Below are 23,744 nucleotides of genomic sequence, written 5' to 3' on the forward strand. Positions count from 1 at the left end.
TTAAATCTAAGGTATCCTAAGAAAATTCATGGCTAAATGGAAAGAAGAAACTTGAAAGGGATCAAGTAGATTAGCAGTTAATATGTATATGATTGCTCAGATCTATCAACTTCCAATAAAATTAATTCATAACCTTTTTGAAAGTTTAATATAGGAGAGAGAAAATAATTCTGCAATGAGAATGCTCGGTAATGTGACTAGGAAAGCCATGCAGTGAAGGTTACCTGCACATCATATGTGACATTCAGATGGTCACAGCACCCATACTATTTTGCTTCACAGCAACTGACAGAAAGAAGCTGAAACCATCAGGCTCATGTTCTATGGATTTCTGCTTTATTTATGTGTGGGAAACTGCTCACTTCAACCTCAAGTCATTTCCATAAGTCTGGACAAATGCGCTAATCCAAAAAGCAAATCTGTTAAAACCAAAAGAACAAAAAACTAAAAGGTCCCGGATAGACCAGCAATATTGACACAAATCTTAGTGACAGCATCCACTTAAGGAAACCACAGAATCATTGCACATAAAATGTTAACGTCAGAAGAGATTTTCTGATTAGGGGGTTGGCAAAAAAATAAAAATAAAAAAACAAAACAAACAAAAAACCCTTGTCCAAATGGGTTAAGGTTTGAATTAGGAATTAGAAGTATATTTATTAAATCATCTAAATTACCAATTAAAAACTCACCATAAACTGAATTTTTAAGCAAAATTCATATACATATGAATACATATATTTATTTATAATATAAATAAAAAGGATTATACAACACGTGCTGTTCTACAACTTGCTTTTTACACTAGTATTTGCACGTAGTTTTCTATGTCAATATACTCAGTGACTGTAGACAGTATTTAATAATGTTTTATTTTAAGGATATATCATAATTTATTTAACTCTACTGAATGATATTTCAATGGATTAAGGGGTATCTCAATCATAAATAATATTGCAATGAATAATCAGACTCCATTTGAATAGTGATAGCAACATGAAACAAAATAAATGACCACATTTCATTAAATAAATAGGAGCTCATAATACTATGCACAATATAAAATACTCACTTTTTATAAATAAGGCTTTTAAATAATCCTTTTTTATGCCATCAGCCTATCTACAGTGACATGCTTCTTAAATATATTGGATAGTATGATATTTGTGCCTTTTTTTTTTAATTGTTAATGTTTATTTTTTGGGAAAGAGAGACAGAGTGTGGGTGGGGGAGGGGCAGGAAGAGGGAGGCACAGAATGTGAAGCAGGCTCCAGGCTCTAAGCTATCAGCACAGAGCCTGACGTGGGGCTAGAACTCAGACCGTGAGGTCATGACCTGAGGTGAAGTTGGAGGCTTAACTGACAGAGCCACCAGAAGGCCCCAGATATTTGTGCCTTCTTCCTGTGAGAGTTACTCTCACAATAGAGTTGCCATTAATGATGACTACGTAGATCTTTCAGTGTCCCTTGTCAAAGTAGTACAAGGCAGAGAGACAAAGGAATGGCTGAGCTCTGTGCTTGGACAGATTCAGCCTTAGGGTTGAGCGTTGAGTATTATAGTCTTATATTAAGTAATATAAAACCTCAATGTTTTAAGAAAAATAAATGGTGGCCATTTGAAGACAGAAAACTACTTTATTATATTACAAAATCCTGGCATATGATTTGTCTTTGTGTGTGCACAAGAAAATATTTAATATGTTACATCTATTTCAAAAATGACATTTTACTACTTCAGAAATTTGTGAAACCTTTTAACAAAATATCATTCCTTTTTCACTGCCTATATTACAAAGAGGAATTCAGAAATTTTATGATGGCTTTGAAATGAATTCTCAAAATATAGTTCCACATACTTGGCTTAATTAAAATACCTTTTGAAAAGATATCAAAAGATGAAGGCGGGGGAACAGTGGGCAGGTCTAATTTGAAGAGAGCTCAGATATCTCTGGCAGATTTATGTTTCTCTTTGGTCTAGGGGAATTATTGTTTTCATGTAGTGTGAACTCATCCCAAGGACACTAACTTTAAGAGATAAAGCACAGCTTCGGCTTGGCTATATAGAACTCAACTAACCTATGTGCCACTGACATTCTCTAGTCAGTTAATGACTGCTAAAGAGGATTGTGTTTCCTCTTGCCTGTTACAAAAGAAGGTAAAATTAAATGCTTTCTTTTCAGAATCATTAGGATCTTCTTTAAAGAAAAAGGGTCAGTATATCGCATTCAGGCATTAATCAAATGACAATGACAATGTGATTTCCCTATCTGCAAAACTGGTCTCCCTAGGCCAAATTTTTCCTTAATTGAAATGTCTTTAAATAACTCAACTGAGAAAAAAAGTCGACAGGTCTAACTTTAAGAAAAGGAAATTGAATAAAGGTACAGGGCTATTTAGGCAGGGCCCAAGCCCCACTCTTCCTATCTTTGAGGTTATTTTCAAGTTGTGAATGCATACTATTAATTTTTACTCTACCAAATGGAAAAAAAACAAAAAACAAAAAACAGCCAAGGAGATAGGCTATTCAGCAGACAAAATATACGCAACTTTGAAAAAAACAAAATTTTACATCCAAACCAAACTAAAAAGTCACTTAGTCAAAGCTGCCAACTAAAAATCTAACTATTCCTTCAAAACTTCTAGTGGCAGGGAATTTATAACCTCACAAAGAAATATGTCACATCGCTCTCCCAGAGCTAGCCTCTGGGAAACAATGGAATAATGTGGCAGTTTCTCTGATATAACAGCCATTCAAATATCTGAAGACAGCTGTCATATCCCCCTTAATTCTCTTCTTAACTGAGATAAACATCTCTACTTAATTTCATATATCATGGCCTACACCATGGTCATCATTTTTTTAACCTTCTTCTGATAAATTCAGATTTGTCAAGGTATTTTGAAATACAGCAACAAGAATTAGATCTCCAGATGACATCTGACTAGGACAAAATACAATGGCCTTATTACCTGCCTTCTTTAGGCTGCTATGTTACAACTAATAACACAACATTGTATTAGCTACTAAAAGAGTAAAGAATTAATTTCCTGTCCCTTCTTCTTTCAGCCCCACCTTATACCAATTACCAGAATACTAGGGACTACTAATCTTATCTTCTTCCTGTGTGAAAGAAAGACTGGGCAGAGAAAAAAAAAAAAAAAAAAAAAAGGCAGGGGGCAGGAAGACATAAAATAAAGGGAGTCATATTTCAGGAAGGGGTCAAGGGAGAATATGACTGGCTTAGCATCAATGTTAAATGTATTTTAGCAATAGGAAAAAAATTACAAAATTTTGAATTAGACTTAAAGGTATTCTTCCAATCTCTTATTCCTTTCTAGCAAAGAATGTCATTTGCAGGTATTTCATATATAGTTGATTAAGTCAACAGCCAAGAAAACCAAACACTTGTCTTTATTGAAATAGTTTCCTTAGTATCTGGCACTAGGTATCCATCCAGATGAATATAAATATTTTGTGGTTTCTCACTGTATTTTCCACATATCAGCTGACATTTATAGTCACAGAAGTACTCTTCTGGAAACTGTCTTTAGACCTTTATAGTGTTTCCTCCAGCAATTAATTTCTGGTGATAAATTCTAGGTTAGAAATTAGCACTAATTTCAGTAAATAAGCTACACTCAGCATTTTCCAAATCAACTATCTACCAGACCCAGTCTAACTGAAAACAATCACAATAATTAATTAAATGCAAAAAAAAAAGACCTTGGAGGTAGAATAAAAATGTAATAGTAAAAAGTAGTACAATTTAATCCATAAAAGAAAAGCCTGAGGTAGTAGTTAAAAATTACGTCAAATACTGTTCCATAAAGTGTTTTGTGTTGGTGTGTGTGTATGTATGTATGTATGTGTGTGTGTGTGTATATATATATATATATATATATATATTTTTTTTTTTTTTCTTGTATGTTTCCATAATATATTATCAAAAGAGACCATAGAATCATATTCCTGGCATAATTTTGTTAACAACATTGAAAACTATATAATGAGAATAGTTTGAGAGGATGTCTAGAGGTCCTACATAATAATATAGGTCCGAACTGCCTTCTTGGTCTGGCTCCCAAACATCCCTAAAATCACCAAATAATCTGGGCAACAACTAATTCTAATTCTTCCAAAATGTTCTCAAGTTTCTCATCTTTGTGTTTATCATCTTGCATTTTGCTTAAAATGTTCTCATCTAATAACATTGCTGATGAACTACACTTCCATACCAGCCCATTTTAAAAGCTATTTTAGCTGTCAAATCTGATCCCTGGGACTCAAAGTAACCTTTCCTTCTCTTGATATCTATTGCACTTCGTCCTCATCTTATGATGATTATTTACTGCATTATGTAATAGCTACTGGTGTGTGTGTGTTTTATAATCCTTTCCCAAACATAAGTATCTCGAGAGCAAGTTCTTTATTTAGGGGTCACAGACAAAGGGGAGATTAGCCTCAGGAGGTCAGGAAGAGCTTTTAAAAGATGCTCAATTATATTTGTTAAATGAAAGATACTAGTGGTTTTTTCTACTCTGTGATTCAATCTTTATGCAAAGCCACAAAGAGCTTACTGTTGATCTATCACATCTAAGAACCTAATATTAATATGGTACCATAAATTTCATCTTGGTATTTATTATGTCCTTACAGATTCCTATTTTGTACTCTTATAAAGAAAAATCAATTCATAAGTTATTTGCTGTGAGCATAAGGAAAGCTATAGTCCTAAAAGGCTGATTCCTAATTATGCAAGCATTACTTACATTACTCATAATTTTCAAATAATAAAACATCGGGTTCTCTTTTTCCCATTCCAAGTGAGGTGATTTGTCAAATTATATCTTGAAGGAAAGAAATTTTTGAAAAATTAAAAGCTGACAGGTAAATTGCCACCAGTTTGCATATTCAAGCACAAGCAGAAAAAAATCCTGACATAAAAATAATAGAGCAGGATTTATCGGACATTTAAATAATGTTATTAATGACTAAAATGATGGAAGAATATTCAGGAACTTAGAAGTCTGATTTCTGCATATAGCTTCTGAAATGTCTATATATATATTTATTTATTTTATAACTCCTCGTATACCTCTTATAAGCTAGGCACTGTTCCAAGACCCTTCGATATACTAAGTCATATGATTTGAACAAAACCCCTTCGAAGTTCGTCCTATTATTACCCCAATTTTACAGGTAAGAAACTAAGGTATCTTGCCCAAAGTAACAGAGATAGTAAATAGAAAAGCCAGGATTGAATTCAGTTTTTAACCACCGTAGCATGATGCAATCCTTTAAAGAATGTGTTCCTACAACATTCCAAGGAAGCATGCTCAGCATGTGACAAACACTGTAAGTAAAGGTACTATTATTGTTGTTGTTGTTGTTGTTATTGTTATTATTATTACATCTCCAGTTTCTCTCATTGTTCAAAGCATCCATCCCCATATGTGTAACAGGCACAGTTTAATTTGAATGTAGAGGACTGTGGAGAGTCCATGGGACAAAACTTCAGGTTTAACACCTGTTCTGCCTGCCGTTGAGGAGAAATCTATGACCTTGGTAGAGTCATTACATTTATCACATTATCACTTTCCTATTTAACACTGAGAATGGTATTAGCTCAACTGTTTATTTCAAGGTTATAACAAGAATAATATGTATATTAGCATTTTAATGAATAGAGTATTCTAAAAATAAAAGACATTATTAAAAGGAAGAGGATGAAGAAAAAAAATGTCCTTGGCATTATGGTGATTGGTAAACTGCATAAAAAGACTATCTGCCCACCCCCTTCAATGTTCATGATGTGATGGCCTAATAGCCAGCATGCCTGGTTGGGAGGTGAGCCTTAGCACAGAAGTTTGGGGTCAGGACATCATTGTGAAGAATAATATAGCTTGACTTCCATAATTGAATAATTAATAGATGCTGACCTTAAAGGTCAGAGCATGTTCTATGATGCACCTTGATTTATCCATTTCCTGGGGCAGCCAAAGCCTTTGATTGAAAGAGAGCTTAAATGACACAACTGACGTCTATCTTGTTGAAAATGTTTGTGGCAACGACGTCAGTGAGTAACAGTAACAAGTCCTATACCCAATTGCTCTCTATGATTTGGATAAAGCACCTGGCTTCTGATTTCTCAATTAAAATCTTACCAGATAAAGACATTATGGAGATTTACAACATGCCATGAAAAGAAGTTGCCAATTCTTATTTGAAATTTGCTGTCTTTTCCAAAGGTTAGTTCTTAAGAAAATATCCTAAGACTTGTTCTATCTTTTGCTGAGATAGAAACAAAATTGTGTCCTCCCTATTTTATTTCCCAAGCCTTGGCTAAAATAAAATAAAGAGAACAATAAATATTGATTGTTGTCCATTTTAAATCATAATTTGGTGAGTTTTATACTTTCAAAGGGAAAAATTTAATATATTCTGAAAAGGATTCTGCCCAAATTCTCACTCATTATATGACTCATTTAAAAATTATGTGTTGTCACTGTATTTTAAATAATATGCATTATAGAATCTGCCTCCACATGAATACTTTGATTTAGACCAACGGCCTTAAAGTACAAAGTTACCTTCAAGTGTCACCCAACACTCCTATGGCTTCAGGGACTGTGGTCAAATAAATCTTCACAAACAATGACATCTACTTGAAGCTCCTTAAGAAAAGATTTCATGCCTTCAATTTCTTCTAGTAACCACTATGCTTTACTCTAGTAATCCCTCACAACAAATATCATGATTTAGCACACAGTAGGTCTCAGTAAGATTTAGGAGTAGTTAGCTTATCTAATTTACCAGTATTAAATACTACAGGATTTCTAGTAGTTCTAAGAAATAAATTTCAACCTATCGAGACACTTCTTTGCAATGAATATTTAATGCTTCATTTCTTACTCTTCCTTCTATCTTCAGCTAATGGTAAGAGGGCAGATGAGAGCAAACACTGTACCATTCAGCCAATAGACTTTTCGTTTCCATTAGAGTAATATTAATCATTTCCCCACTTCCTACCTTTATCTAACCCTGTTAGGCTTTTTCTAATCCTGTTATCTTAAGTTAGCTCTGTACTCTACAAGCTCTAGAGCCATTATTTAAGACTTTTCTGCCTATACCCTCTCTTACTGGTCTGAATTTTAGAGAACAGCTCTTTCCTCATAGCTTTTGTCAACCAAATTGGATATTAAGATGTGTTTATAGTGGTTCCTTTTAAAATAATTGGTAGCCTTACATAATAATTGTTTAAGTGGAAAATGAAAGGGAATGCAGTCTTTATATGTTATTTTAAAACTATATTTGATGAGATAATCTCTTTGTTCTCTAAGTATATTTTTCTCCTCTTATATTTTATATATGTAAATATAACTTATATCTTATATTTTCTCCTCTACTTTCCTCTACAAATCAAATGATCCCAAATCTTCATTATTATGATTAAGTAGATATAAGCCCACTAAGTTTTCTTTTCATTATAAATCCATCATGATAAAGCATTTAGCCTTTCCTACACAATCTTACAATATTAAAATTTTTCTTAAATAACTCCTCCGAACCAAGTTAGTCTCCTTAACTGACTTAGTTAAGTTAGTCTCCTTAACTAAGAATTTAGTCTAAGGAGACAATGGTGAATGTTTACAAAATTTAAGACTGTTTATCAATAGAGCCAATGTTTATAATAGAGCCAATTTGCATACAACTTAAACATCAAAAAATACAGGCTGGTTGAATAAATGATGGTAAATGATGGTATGTTAACCAGATATTTTGTACAATGTCAGGGAATAATTTTTAAAGAAATGGAAAGATATTACATCCTAAGTGAAAAAAAAAAAACCACAAACGTGATCACTAAAGAATATGAACTATCTATGGATAATATAATTTTTATGCATCTATATGTATACACATAAACATGCATGTGCATAGTTGTATAACAGGAGTCAAGTTAAATTGCTATCATTCTTTACAAGGTTGTATATGGCTATAGAAACATGTAGGTAAATGATAGAAAAAAAGAATAAGAGTGTATATGACTTAAGATTATAATACTTTTGGTTTCTATTAACTTATATTTCCTAAATTTTCTTCAGTACTTCTTTAATAAAGAAAATTCTATGTAAATTATATGTAAATAATATTTTTATGTAAATTATGTAAATTATAAATTCTATGTAAATTATAAAATTTCTATTCTATGTAAATTCTATGTAAATTATAAATTCTATGTAAATTATAAATTCTTAAATATAGATGGCTTTATCCAAGAAAAAAACAGTGTACATGCTGTTTTCTTCCTGATAATGGCATTCAACAACTCAACCTAGAGATAATTACTTTTTTCATTTTCTTTTCTATTATAATCATAGGAAGAATAATTTTGCTCGTTCTCCAGCAACATGTCAACTTCCCTGACATGATAAAATATCAACACCCTGTTATGACTGCTTACAATCATATTTTTAATGTTATTTTTAAACCAAAAACAGATATGTAATTAATTCAATTAAAAAGAAACAAACAATAGGTATAACTGTTAGAATCAAGAGGATTCAGGTTAAAAATTAATGAAGAGAAAATGAAGTAACTATATGAAAGATCTTAGAGATTATTGGGCTGGGCACATTTTAACTATTTTATGTCATCTATGAGTCTCCTATAAACCTTTTTTCCATGACAGTAGTCAAGCCGGAAGAGAAAATTTTTCAAGAGGTTAATGCCAAATTTGCCACTTAGCCTATCACTTTAAAATAGCAATTTTCAGGGGCTCCTGGGTGGCTCAGTAGGTTAAGCGTCTGACCCTTGGTTAACCCTCCCACTCCTGGCTTCAACTCAGACTATGATCTCACCACTAGTGAGTTTGAGTCCCACAACGGGCTCTTTGTGGAGCCTGCTTGGGATTCTCTCTCTTGCTCTCTGCCCTTCCCCCACTTGCACATGCATGCATGCAAGCTCTGTTTCTCAAAAACAAATAAATAATAGCAGTTTATCAGTTTCATGAACGTGTAGAATTATACATTTTGGCAATGCCACAACTGACCTCATGCCATTCCATTCGGAATCAGAATAAAAGAACAACTTGATGTCACTTTCCATTTTCACATTTCTAATTTTTCAATAGATTTCCTAACATGAACAGAACATAACCAATTTTCCCCTTTTGAAGAGAGCTTTTACTTTTTCCTCCTGTATAAAGAAAAGATTACCTTCATAGCTAGTAACATAAAAATAAGTGTCTACTAAGATGTCAACATGTTCATCATATTTTTGCATTGCCAATGAAAACGAAATTTTTTTTTTAATATTTAAAAAGGAAAAGAAAATCAACTAACTAACATTCTGTGGTAGACTACAAAACCAGCCACAAAATTCTTTCTTGCAACCTCACTTTTTCAATACAAAGTGGCAGGTCTACCCATCAAAACTGTTATTAGCTAAAGTGACACAAACTGAGATTTGAAAAGTGCTTACAATCTGGGCTTGATTTTTCTTCTGCTCTTCAGACCTTCCCTCCACCACATAAAGAAGCCTGATCTAGCAGAGACAAGTTATCCCAGCTGAGCCAATTTCCACTACCCAGCACCAGTCAAGCAGAAACCTACTTGGCTCTCAGAATTGAGAGAAAAATGATAGTTTAAACCCACTAAATTTGTATGATTTGTTAAGCAGAAAAAGCATAATGATACACATCCACTATCACTTCATTCATAAAAGTATTTATATCTAAGCAATAGAAAAGGTATACTCTCAGAAAGAAAAAAAAAAGAATAGTTAGAATGGTATACATCAATATTTCTTTTAATGTATTGCATTTTTTTCTTACAAATAAAGCTTTATCACAAATTGGCTCTTATCTTTCTTCTAGGTGACAGAGGATTTCTGTACTTGATATTTTCTAAGGTTCTTTGATGTTCTGTATTTCTTTTCTGAATTAATATATGATTGTCAGGGCTTGAAATTGCAAGTTAACAAATTCTAATCATTGTAATTAACAATAAAGTAGAAACATTTTAAGATCAAGAACCTAATTGTTTATAAGCTATGTTATAAAAATATTTACATATATAAAACAAAGTTAATTTTCTGTAATATATACAGAATATGGCAAAGATTTACCATTAAATCTACCAGCTTAACTGTACAATTCTATTTGTTTATATGACACATATTTAATCTTTCTTATTACCAGAAAAGTATATAGATATAACTCTGAAAATGAATCCCCTGAGTCTAGTTGACTGGGAAATTTCTTAGCAATCATCCATGGCTAGCAGCTTTTGAGAAACTATTTTAGTCTATGCAGAATAGCTCTCATTATGATAATTTCTAGAAATATGGATTCAATCATGAGCTATCCTTCCTTATTCCAAGCAGTAATCTTAAGGGGGAAAAAAACCTGACAACCACTCATAATTTTACCTAATATATAAATAATTTAACTGAAATTCATCAAATCTCTCATTTTGCAACCAAAGTTTAGAAATCTAAAAATAGCCTTGCTGTACCCAAGAGATCTACTTAAAGCTTGTTAACATTCTGATATTTCATGATCACTAAAAAGAAGTCTTTTAGACAGTGTCTGTCTCTATTACACTACTTGATATTCTGACAGTGATCACCTTCTGTTTTAAAATTTTTTTCAATATTTATTTATTTTTGAGAGAGAGAGAGACAGAGAGACAGAGAGAGCAGGGGAGGGCCAGAGAGAGAGGGAGACACAGAATCCAAAGCAGGCTCCAGGCTCTGAGCTGTCAGCAGAGAGCCTGATGCAGAGCTCAAACCCATGGACCATGAGATATTGACCTGAGCTGAAGTTGGACACTTATCCTCTTGAGTCACTCAAGCGCCCCAACAGTGATCACCTTCTTAAAGGTAAACATGAATTTACGTATTCATGAGGGCAAGATGTACAGTGAAAATTGTTGGGCTTTGTTAAAAAAAAATTATGAGACTTTATTTATCCTGGGTAAATGTAACTGGTTTCTTATAATGAAATGGAAGCAGGACAGATTAGCAGTGTTGAGATCTGAGGGCCACAAATTTAAAAGAACCTGAATTCACGTTAGAAAAGGAATACCAATTCCCAAAGGAAATGAGTTTGGATGGACTATGATAGAGGAGGACGGGAGAAGACAGAACAGGATGAATAAAGCACCTTCATGTTTATTAATTTTTCTAAATGAGAAAACCTGGTCAGAAGCCAATGTAACTACAGAGAAGATAAAGAGGAAGGGCTATAAGTGAAATGAGATGCTGCCTTTGTTATCCCATACTGAACTACTCTCATAACACAGGTACTTGGAATTTTTTTCTAAAAGTGATGGATTTTAAATTGCTACCAAATTCCAATGTTTATGTCTTTTGTTTTCAGACTGATAGCTAAATGTATGCCAAATAATACTGAAATATCTATATGAGTCATCTAACACAGTTTATTCTTAGTAAAACACGAGCTTAGTTTTATGTCATATTTCTGAATCATAATGATACTGCAATCCCATCTTAAAGTAAAAACCTCCCTTAGTCCAAACTCCCCTTTCACGTTACTGTCCTCTCTCTCCATCCATACACAGTGAATTTGTCTCAGTTCGACTCTCTGTTCAAACACAAACTTCTAAGTCTTTCCTAATCATCTTTCCTAAAAATATACCTCTTCTTATTCTACTTCACAATTGTCTTTATTTTTCTTTATAGAACTTCCCATGGTAAGTATGATGGTTTACTGCCTAATTCCCCATTTGACTAGAAGATCTATAAGGGCAAAGCCTATTTTTAGTGGTTATATCCTTAGTGCCAAGAACAGGGTCTGGCATATAGTATATATTCAATAAATATTTGATGGATGAATAAACAAATAAATGAATAAACTGATAAATGTTACAGCCATTCTTTAAAGACCTTATTTCTGAGAACAGTTTTAAGTTCACAGAAAAATAGAGAAAGGTATAGTGTTTTCCCATATAATCCCTGATCCCACACATGCATAAGCTCTGCAATATCAACATTCCTTACCAGAGTGGTACATTCTTACAATTGATAAACCCACATTTACATTTAAATCATAATTATCCAAAGTCCATAATTTGCAGAAGAGTTCACTCTGGGTAATATACATTATATGCATTTCGGCAAATGTATAATAGCATGTATCCATCATTATAATATTATGCAGAGTGTTTTCACTGCCCTAAAATCCTCTGTGCTCTGGCTATTGTGTTTTTAATTTCAAATTCCACTTGTTCATTACTGGTTTACAGAAAAATGATTGGCTTTTATATATTAACCTTGCATTCTATAATTTTGCTATAATTGCTTATTACTTCCAGAATTTTTTTGTTTATTCTTTAGGATTTCTTTTTGCATAGATGATCATATCATCCATGAAAAGACAGTTTTATTACTTTCTTCCCAGTATGTATGCCTTTTATTTCATTTCCTTGTCTTATTGTATTGACTAGGACTTCCAGTATAATGTTGAAAAGAATAGTGAGAGGGAGCATCCTTGTCTTGTTTCTAATCTAAGAGGAAAATCTTCAAGGTTCTTACCATTAAATATTTTATCTGTAGGCTTTTAATAGATATATCTTTTTTATTATTATTATTTTATCAAGTTGAGAAAGCTTCCTTGTTTTCTCAGCCACTTTTTAAAAATCTTATCTCTAATTCTTCCATGTACCACAATCCAGCTCTTTCTCAACTCTAGCAAAACTGATCCTGGCACTATGATCTCTCAGTGACAGATAATCAACATAAACATTTATCTTGGTCAACTTCTCCATTGTATTTGACACTGCTGATAATACATTCCTTGACACACGATTTGCCTCTCATTTTGGGGGTGCAACATTTTTCTGGTTTCTCTTTTGTCTTTTTGACTACTCCTTCTCAGAGTCCTTTATAGATTTAACTTTTGCTACCTACTGCTCAAATATTGATGAACTTTCATCAGTTTCCAACCTTTGGTCTTTTAAAGAAAAATTATTCTCCATGTGGCTGATTCATATAGTCCCTGACTGTCAATAACTATCTGTATAATTATAACTTATAAAGCTATGCCTGATTTCTTAGCTAGTAGCTAGCAAATTCCTCCAATTCTAAAAGTACAAATCCTCTGTATGTCTTAGTATAAAGTCCAAATTCCTCAAAACATGCAGAATCTGCCACGTCTCCAAATTTATTGGGCTATAATGTGTCTTCCTTTTAAGCTCTAGCCACACTGAATTTCTTGCAGCTCATGGAATCATAACTTTTCTTATCTCTGATCTTTCCTAAAAATTATTTCCAATGTTTGAATACTTTTGGCTTTCTGCTTGCTAGATTGGAATTAATCTTTATAATCATGTCAAGATTTTATTTTTTTGAGCAGGCATGCATTCCCTGACATCTAGCTTATCATAAGGCACCTGCTTTAAATTCTTATGACTCCACATACTTCTGTTATCACAATACCCATCATATTCATCTATTTATTTATTTAAGTGCTTTCATGGCTAGATGGCAATTTCTGTAAATTTGTTTACCACTGCATTCCATCAGATATGTAACTATTACTTACCAAGTACTCAATAGATATTTAAGAATATATGAAAACTAGGATTTTTTAAGTCAATCGCTTATTTTGTTTTCTTTAGTTGCAGTAATATACTACATATTTGAGTTGTAAATGTTTATACTTGTTATTATTTTACTGGGTTAATTTGATGGTGTATACAAGAGAATTATGCCATAGAACTTGGACAATGTAATAATTTCCCAAAATTTCACATATGAAATCTAAAATATTCACTGGTAATAGAAATTTCTGCATAAAAAAAACTTGTCAACATTTGCCTCCAAATTACACAGTGCCATCCAGGAATGTGAGCAGGTCATTGAGAAGTAATTTGGGGCTTAACCACATGGTGGTCTATCTACAAGTTCCCTGGAGGAAAAAGACACCATCTAGCTCACATCTGTGCAAACATTGGTTAACCTGGCTGATGTCTTCACATCTGAGGATGTGAAGGAGTTTTGTGTTTTTGTTTTTGTTTGATTTTTTTGTTTTGTTTTGTTTTTTCTTTCCTTTGATCAGGGAAATGTTTTCCTATTGCCTTTTGCAGCTCTCAGACGTGAGTTGTAATAACTCTAAGAGGCTGAGAAGATTGAATTGTGGAGGTATGTCTGTATAGGGAGATGTGTGTGGGAAAGAGAAACAAGGAGAGAGATAGGGAAAGAGAGACAGATAGAGGTAAAAGATGGATACTGGAGTGTATAGACAGACTAAGAATTAAATCTAATAAAAGCAATGTTGTCTAGTGAGTGAAGTTCACAAACCTGAGTGAGTCAATTTCTTGAAGCCTCCACACATAATATAGGAATGTAAGCGATATGAGGATTGATTGCAAATGCCATATTTTGTGCTTATCTGACTCTAAATGGTTTGGGAAAGAAGAATAAAAGTACAAAATTGGATAAGAATCTTTTTGAAATAAGTAGCATCAAGAACTTAAAATAAAGTTGCTACAAAATAATGAGGTTTGAGGTAATATCAAGTAGTGATTTTTATCTCTAAGAATAGTGAATATTTGAAATTCTCCTTTCCAGGTGTACTACAATGAAGACAGTATCTGTTTGACTGTAGAATATACAGAGTAAAACTAATTTTTACAATTGGGATCAAAACAAAACCAATACAGAAAAGATTTTCTTTCCTTTGGAAATTAATAATAAAGAGATTTAAAACTTCATATAATCACAAAATGTATATGGCTTAAAGTTTAGAAGAAAGTTTGGACACATCTCCATCTTTGGGGGACTAATATGTAAGCTGATGACACCTCAAATCTCTGTCTTTTAATATATTACAGCAAAATATCTACAACTTTCTTGTGTGTAGGGAGGGAGTGGGTTGTATAAAATTCTAGTATACTCTATGCTTTCTGCACTGATGCTGTCTAAAGCTATAGAAACAACAACAGAAATGTCCCACCAAAGTAATCAATTTTTTCAAACTAAAAATGCAGGATGGTCTTTAATGATCTAACGTTTCATACATTTTGTCCCAGTAAGTAGTTTTAAAAATATAAAAAAAAAAAAACCCTCAAGTAGGATAGATACTAAAAGCATTACTAATACATGTTTTTACTTAATACATATTCAGTTTCCCCTTATTATATGCAAGAAAACATGGAGCTGAGAAAGAGGTGATAGAAAGGCATGTAAGGAAATACATGTCTGTTGTAAAGAGGCATCTTACCTGACAACTGTTTGATTTCCCCTTATTTTCTCACATTCTAAAAAATTATTTCAGAGTATAACAAAGTTGTATCTAAGAAACCATGGACACTTTTAAACTTTTAGGGCACTTGTTTTCTATTATTTTAATGTTAGACATTAAATTAGAATTGGTATAACTAATATGCTTTGCTAAATGACAAATCAAATATAAAATAAAAAAAAATATATTTCTTACAATAGTTCCTAAATGCATACCATGGAAGAATGAGGTTGCTTAAAACATAATAAAATCTAGAGCTTAGATAATATATCATAACTACCATATTTCTGAATATCACAAATATTTTAATAATAGAAAGTAATGAATCTGAGCAAAATTTAATTCTATAATCATTTTATTCTCCACAGGCTCACTGAACTACATGGAATATGACAGTGTATCTAGTTTTTAAAGTGTTATTGCCCATATTCTCATTCTTCTGATAAAATGATAAAAACCGAATTAATTTTAAAATATGGACCAAAGAATTAAAGAATTTACTTAAGAAATCTATGAAGATACCAATTTTTAAATTATTTTAAGACATTTGCCTCCTTAATTCCAGATTTGGTTCTTAGAAATAGCAACAAGGGGCGCCTGGTGGCTCAGTTGGCTGAGCGTCCGACATTGGCTCAGGTCAGGATCTCACAGTTTGTGAGTTTGAGCCCCCCCTCAGGCTCTGTGCTGATAGCTCGGAGCCTGGAGCCTGCTTCGGATTCTGTGTCTCCCTCTCTCTGCCCCTTTCTTGCTCATGCTCTGTCTCTCTCTGTCTCTCAGAAAATAAATAAACCTTAAAAAAATTTTTTTTGAAAAGAAATAGCAACAAAAACATCACACACTACAAATGTAAGGCACTGTCAATTTCAGGTTAGTGAGCTTAAAATACAACACTAAAGTTTTATTTTATTCATTTATTCCTGTTGGGAATATTTATGACTATAATTTTCTTCAGAGATATAGACTTTCCTGAGGATATGGCTCTCATATTAAACCCTGAAATTCACCATACATATTTGGAGATGGGGTCAAAGTGGTTACTATAGTTTTATTTCTGTGGCACTGTATCAAACCCCTGAAATAGCAGTGAGTTAATAAAAGCCTTAGAAGAGAACTAAATTTGAAATGAATTAAATGAACAAAGTACCTTTTTAAAATAACATACTTAACTTTTTCATATACCACACAGTGATATTAATACATATAAAAGACAAGAAAAACACATTTAACAAATAAAGCATACTAAAATCCAGTAACTAGTAGTCAAAATGGCAAGCTGACAGTTTCATTTAAGGAATCTTTCATTCAATCAATAGTTATTGTGCTTTTACTATGCATAAAGGTACTAGGTTAGGTGTATCAGACACAATGATAAGTAACTCAAACTGGTCCCTTACTACAGTCACTATTACTTCTCTTCTTCAAAATTATTTTTCAAAGGCCAGCAAAACCTCTGAATTTTCCAAGGTTTATGCAGGTTGACAGAAATTTAACCCAAAACACATTTAGTTTTCCTATGTTAAACAGATACGGTCTACTTTTTATTTTTCTTGGTACTGATGTGAAAAAATATAGAAAATTTTCAACCTTAATCATGATATTGCCTTTAATCAGAGAGAAAATCTCTACACAAATTTACACAGGGCTAAATTATTTAAAGTACAGCCATTTCCTTAATGGGAACAATTTGGCAATTATGGAAGTGATCCTGAATCCGTAAGTATATATGCCAATGAAGTACTTCACAGATGAAAACAAATTTGAAATATGATCAATGACTAATGAATACTTGCAAAGCAAAGTTTTAGAGAAGACTCTAAGGAACAATGCAGCTGAAATATAATCTTTCATTTATTCAGTCTTGGAAAAGTAATGATTAGAAGAGCTACAAAATACAGATATTATCAGTCACTAAAACAAGTTCTATTTTATTTAGAGAGACTAATTTAAATAAATTGACTTAGGAATTATTTTTCAGTGAGAACAAACTTTTAAATGTATTCAATATTAGAGAGATAAGAAATGTATTATATTCAATTAGTACTTGTAGTGACTTTGAAATATAGTGTTAAGCATGAAAACGTATTTTTAAATGATTTGCGAACACCATTAATAAAAATATAATTTAATTATAAAACATAAATTATAAAATTGAGAGTACTATAGAGGAATAAACAGATTAGCAGCATATAGCAATCTTGTATAGAATACCCATACTACACCACACCAAATTTGGCAGTCACTCATGCAAACAAAGGGGGTAACTACTGAAATGCTTAAATCTTGCACTTACCAACCTCCACAACACTAGAACAGTTGGGATCTGTGAAGCCATCTGGACACTCACAGGAAAAGGAATTGTCAGACAATCCTGGCAAACAAACACCGCCATTTTCACATGGATTGGGATCACAAATATCACCTGAGAAATAAAGAAACAGAGAATGACTTTTCACTTGCAGTCTTAGGCACTGAGATGTACTATTTCATACTCTATTTTCCTTTAGTAGAGTCACCACACTGTTTAGATTTACAGATAAGGTATGAAAGACCCATTTGAAACCTTGTACTTTTCAAAGACATGATATGTAACATAAAATGAAATTTTCTATTCAAACACTGCATACCAAATAGCATACTAAAAGTTATTAACTCATCTTGGGGTTCCTCCATTACATGTCAATAAAATATTGTCTGATTTGTTAAAGATTAATTGAAATATGTCTACTAGAAAGATTTATTAATTACTCCAATAAAAAAAAACTTTTTAAATTCATACACTTAACTCTGTAACTTTGCAATTTCTCTCTCTAAAGGGGTGAGGTTTATTTCTGGGCTTGTCCAGGTGACTTGCTTTGGCCAATAGAATGTTAGGAGACTTGAAGCCAGCCAAGGTTTGAAAAAGCTCTTGAATATTTCTACTTCTTCAAACCCTGTCAGGACCATGAGAATAAATTCAGGCTAGTTGGCCTGAGGTGAGAGAAACGTGTAACAGTAAGAAAGACACTGGCACAGAGAAGTAAGTTGTGCCATAACCAGAACCTATAATATATGGCATTGGCTTTGGTACTGGGTGGAAAGGCATCAAGAAAAATGACTAGAGGAGCCTAGAGAAAATGTGAGGCTATCCATGTTATGTAGAGAAAATCAGCTGGTAACGTTGTTACCTGAGAAAAACTTTAGTGACAGAAATATACTTAATGACTTTTTACCTATGAATAATGAGATTTTCAGGCAGAATATTAAAGTGTCAGTTGGTTTTTAATAGCTGCATTGATACAGTACTACAAGAAGAGACATGCTAAATAAAGAAATGATAAGTGTGAAAGTAAAGAAAAGGAATATAGAGAGGAGGATTTGTGATAATTAACTGACCAACCAACCAACCAATAACAACCAAAACTATCTCAATGCCAGCCTCCCAAACCAGTGTAAGATCAAACCTGGAGCTTTGTCAGAAAGACATGGCCTCAACATAAATATCAAATTAAGGATATGGCTAAAAGGCCCTTGTGAAAATATTTCAAATAATTCAGGTACAGCCTGAAGACTCTCTCAGCTAAATAAAAGGGCTTCCAGAAGTCTTAAGGGTATTATCTCTGAACAGCCTGACACGCCCAGTGTACCACTGATTAAGTCTAGAGTGAAAAGCAGGCTTCAAAGTCATGAGTGTGATTTTATTATACAGACAGGATGTAAATCAGATTCAGAGAAACCCATAGAGTTTTAAAGGGAGCTTGAAAGGGGAAAGTACCATTGCCTGATCAAGAGAAGAAGGTTTTTCAAAGTTTACAAAAGCATCTGTGTCCCAACTTCCTACCACTTTCTGTTTCTTGGGAACTTTATTCCCTTATAGGAGACTTCCCAAGAATTATTTCCTATATTTTCTAGATTAACCACTCTAAGACTTTAGAGAAATAAAAATGGAGGGTAAGATTTTGGTCACATTTATAAAGCAAGTCATTAGCTATATTAAGATGATAGATAAAAATACTAGCACTGGGATGGCCATAAGAAACCAGAGAGTCATGAAATAAGTGAATAAATAAAAGAATAAATATGTGTTGGAAATACCAAAGAATTTAGCATGGCTAGACAATGGATTACTTGGTTAGGAATGGCTGAGAAAGTATAAATACGTCAGATTAGTAAAGATTAAAAAGTTAACATCGTAACTTATAAGGTGAAGAGCCAGTGAATGCTTTTAGCATGTATTTTAAAGTTTTGACATGGTCATATCTATATTTTAAGATGACTATCCTGGCAGCATTTTACAGAGTGAATTTGATTGGGGGACTGATTACTGAGATATTTCAATAAACTTCCTATGTCTTTATATAACTAGCTAGCCATTCCGCCATTCCTCCATTCATCCTTCCATTAGTCCCTTTATCCCTCACCCCCACCCCCCCATTGCTTGACTACCTATTCTATGCAGGCACCAAGGTCAGTGCTGAACATACAGAAGCATACAGAAGTAAATAAAGATAGTCTCTACCATTAAGAAGTATAGAGCCTAATATGGGAGACAAAAAAGCAAGAACAACTACCATACATAGTAAGAGCTGTAATTAGTCTACACAATCCAAAGTGTAGGATCAACAGAAACTTCTAAAAAGATTCAGTGCTGCGAGGTGATACAACACAGGAGGAAGTACCTGCTCAACATTCTAGGCAAAAAGAATAGCACATACAAAGGAAAAAGATCATGGCTTATTCCAGGAATTTCAAGCAGGCCACTATAATTAGAGCATAGATGTATATGAGAGATAGAATGGAGCTCAGAAAGTAGCATGGTCGTGTAAATGAAGGCCTTATGTGCTGTGACAAAAAATTTGAAGATCCTCTTCAAGCACTGGAAAATCAGAAAAGGACTTTGTACATGGGAAAATATACGATCACATTTGTGTTTTGGAATGATGACTCAAACAGCATTGTATTGGATCAAATGGAAGAGTCACAGTTTAGGGCAAAAGAACTAAGCGTTAAACTCTTGAAGTAGTCCTAGCAAAAACTGACTTTCTCAACCCTCTTCAGAGATAGCTATGAACAGGGAAAGCAATGGAAGCATGATCTAATTCCAATTCAGTTAATAAATACTAGGTAATAAAACAGGAAATTAAAGTCCCCCCAAATCACTACTATTCCTCCCCCCAGATAATTAATCTAGAAACAAAGGCATTATTGTTGAGATTTTCTATAAAAAGGCAATCACCAGTTTAAAAGCGAGATCATCACTCTGTGCCCTAGACATGAGCAAAGCAACGCAGCTTTGTACAGTCAGACTAACAACACTGCCATCTGCTAACCCTGTACATTCCATGGAGATGAGTAGTAACACCCAAACATTTTTTTGGATGAAACGTCAGTCATAATGCTGTGTATTGTCAGTACTACAAAAAGGGGAATTCTATATTCCCTAGACCAGGATCTGTTGTTGCAGCAATGTCAACAGATCAAGGCACATTGTAGATGTATATAGATTCATTTGTACTCACAGAAGCAATGTCTACAGTAGAAAGGCAAGGCATGAGTGACAACCCAAAGGTTCTCAAGCATACAGACTACACTGATACACTTTTCTAAAATCAAGTACCTTTCATTATCGCTCTCACTCCTACAACCAAGTTCCTGCAAAATTTATTAACTGATGTGAGCTTAACAGCCCAGATAAACTGAGCGACACACGAGGCTGGAATGTCCAGTCCCTTTGATTATCCCATCATGATGGGAAGTCTTGGTGTCCTAAGAAAATTTTCTTGGCACTTTTGATACCCTTTCTAGGTGATAATAACTTAAACTAACCGGTTTTCTACCATTTGACCAGGTGCGTCTGCCAGCCATATGACGCTTCTGTAATCAGAATCAGACAGGATGATCTGTTCATCTCTCACTAGATCTTGTAGACACCAGCTGTTGTTTAGCTGACCTGTTTATTCTCTCTTGTCCTTGTACATTTTGTTCTTTTTTGCTTATGTCTACTTAATTCTAATAAATTACACTTGTGAAAGTTCATCTTATATTTTTCCCCCTTATTGATATTTACTCAGTGTGTTTTTGAAAGGTAGAAAAGAGGTAATAAATTTGACCAAAATGTATCTTGAGGTAGAATCACAATGTATCTTGAGGTAGAATCAAGATAACAATGTGATCAAACTGATGTAAGGGTTGAGAGAGAGCAAGGAATCTGGGTTGATTTCTAGAGCTTTTATCTGTATGACTGAGTGGTCACCTTCATAAAGAAATATAATGGATTTAGTTTTAAAGAAATTATTGTGTTTGAGAAGTTTGCATATTCCCTTTCTCTTTATCCCCCTCCCTCCCTCAAAATAAATAAATAAATTTTTAAAAGAAAAAGGGAAATTAGTGCTAGGCCCTTTCCACTTCAGTATAAATATTCAGCTTATTCGCTTAGGGTCTCATATGTCACGGTCTGTCTGAGATTAATAAAGGTCCCCACAGGTACCTGTGTTAGATGGACAATGTCAACAGAAAACAAAATTTTGGACTTGGATAAAGTAGAGGATAGACAGCAGAAGCCCATCACACATGATTAGGATTATTACAGACTGTGTTTTAAATCTGCCTCCCCACATCTAATTATTAAATACACCCCTGTGTCAGGTGGGTTCTCCATGAAGTAAATGCTAAGAAAAAGTTAAGAGTACAACAAGATTAAGAAGTAATGCCTGTGAAAGAAAAATGAGGAGAAAGCAGAAATGGGCAGGAAAAGCCTTCATCCTGTGATGCAGATCTGACACCTGTGAAAAGAAATGGGGAAGGGGGGTGTGCAGGGATTGAAGAAGAATCAAGCAAGGGAGCCTCAGTCTGTAACCCAAACTTGATGAAGTCTTAGCCAGCCCACTAGGAAGCAAAGATTACCCTTTAGAGGAATCCTCCAAGGGCATAAATGACCAGGCACTGGTGCCCTTGCCATGTCCAATCACCAGCTGGAGGTGGCCTAGGCACAGGGTGGCTCTAAAGCTCCAGTGAGATCCTGGAAGTGCTGCAGAAGATTTGTTGGAGGTTAACTACATTCCTGGCAGCTGGACAACTTCTTTTCTTGAAGGGATGCTGCAGCAGCACGCTTCCCTGGGTGCCACACTCCCCTTTCTCTCTCAGGACAGTCCTAGTTAGGATCGGGTACATAGACACCTCAGTCAAATATCTGATCATATCTGAGCCTGTTGTTTTCTCTACTGACCCATTATCTCAATGGTTTGTACAGATGAAGCATGATCATTTAAGTAGAAACAAATCCTCAAGCTGAAATTTCAAGTCCAATTAAAATGCACTGTAGGGACTTCTGATTCCTTGTCATTTCAACCTGAGAAAGCATCAGCTCAGGTAAGATTCTTGATTAAAATGCAAGAGATCCCTGGCCTTCAAATCAGCACTTTTTGTCTGTTTGTTTATTTCTCAATGGATGAATTGGTAGAGTTTTTTTAAGACTAAGATGGCAACCAGTACAAGAAGGCAGGCTCACTATAGGAAAATAGGACAATACACAATTTCATGGTTCTTTATTCCACTGTCAGCAGGCTCCTAAAATATACCTCTGCATATTGTAATCTGTGTGCAGCGTTATACCTTGATGCTTCTTGGCTGTCTGGCCTCACCTGCTTTAGATTAGGACAGATGTGTTTAATTTGAGTCTAACTATGTTTTATGATTCCATCTGCAGTTTATGGCAGACTCAGGCAAATTAAGCTGATGCCGATTTGCCTTTTGGCAATAGAATGAAGCAATTATTTTTCCCAGGGGCAAGAAATCATTGCAGGCTAAATTTAACTTCTTGTTTGCCTGGTCTTTCTCTCACTCTCCAGGGTTCTGCTTGGACTGGGATCATCCTGTCTGAGTCCACTGCCTATATCATTCTTCTCACTGGCCCACCACCTGTTGCCAGTCACCTGTCCAAGGTGATTCGCAGATTGTCTTATTACAGCTCATTATTAATTTGCAATCCATGATCGTTTAACCTACATAGCAAAGTGTATAGGCAACTATATCATGTAGCACTGAAGATGATGCAAAAAACCCCCAAAAAAACCTGAAAGCCTATTATCTATCTATACCTTTATGATGGTGATTGTGTTTGTTTGTTTGTTTGTTTGTTTTTTCTTCTGTGAGCTCAGTATATAACTATGCAACTTCTAATGCCAAGTAAAGGAGAAAATTCTATGTTGGCCATACTCAGGGAATCAGGTGGACCGAAGAGCTAATTTTTCTCATCCATGTTTAATCTCTCAGATGATTTATGCATTTGGTTTTCTTTATATATTAGTGCCCCTCTCCAGTTCACAGATCAGAGAATCACCAATCCATTCATCATGTATTGATATTCCAGGAAACACCGTACAGGCTGGGAATATAGCCTAGATGAAGACACATAAGGTGCCAGTACTCTCAAAGTTTATATTATAGTGAAGGGAATGCATAATGAAAAACTAAGAAATAAGAAAGCAAGGTATTGGTCACT

At 34.0% G+C, this 23,744-nt stretch overlaps 1 protein-coding gene across 1 annotated transcript in view; it reads right to left on the reverse strand.

Moving 5' to 3' along the window:
* The window catches only part of EDIL3 (EGF like repeats and discoidin domains 3), a 320,227-nt gene that overhangs the window by 267,630 nt on the left and 28,853 nt on the right, over window positions 1-23,744 (reverse strand). Inside the window, exon 4 of the mRNA XM_042955963.1 lies at window positions 17,559-17,687. Coding sequence (XP_042811897.1) covers window positions 17,559-17,687 — 129 coding nt within the window. The remainder of the gene's footprint in view (window positions 1-17,558; window positions 17,688-23,744) is intronic.

This window comes from Panthera leo, chromosome A1, assembly GCF_018350215.1.
Source record: "Panthera leo isolate Ple1 chromosome A1, P.leo_Ple1_pat1.1, whole genome shotgun sequence".
Taxonomy (NCBI): Eukaryota; Metazoa; Chordata; class Mammalia; order Carnivora; family Felidae; genus Panthera; species Panthera leo.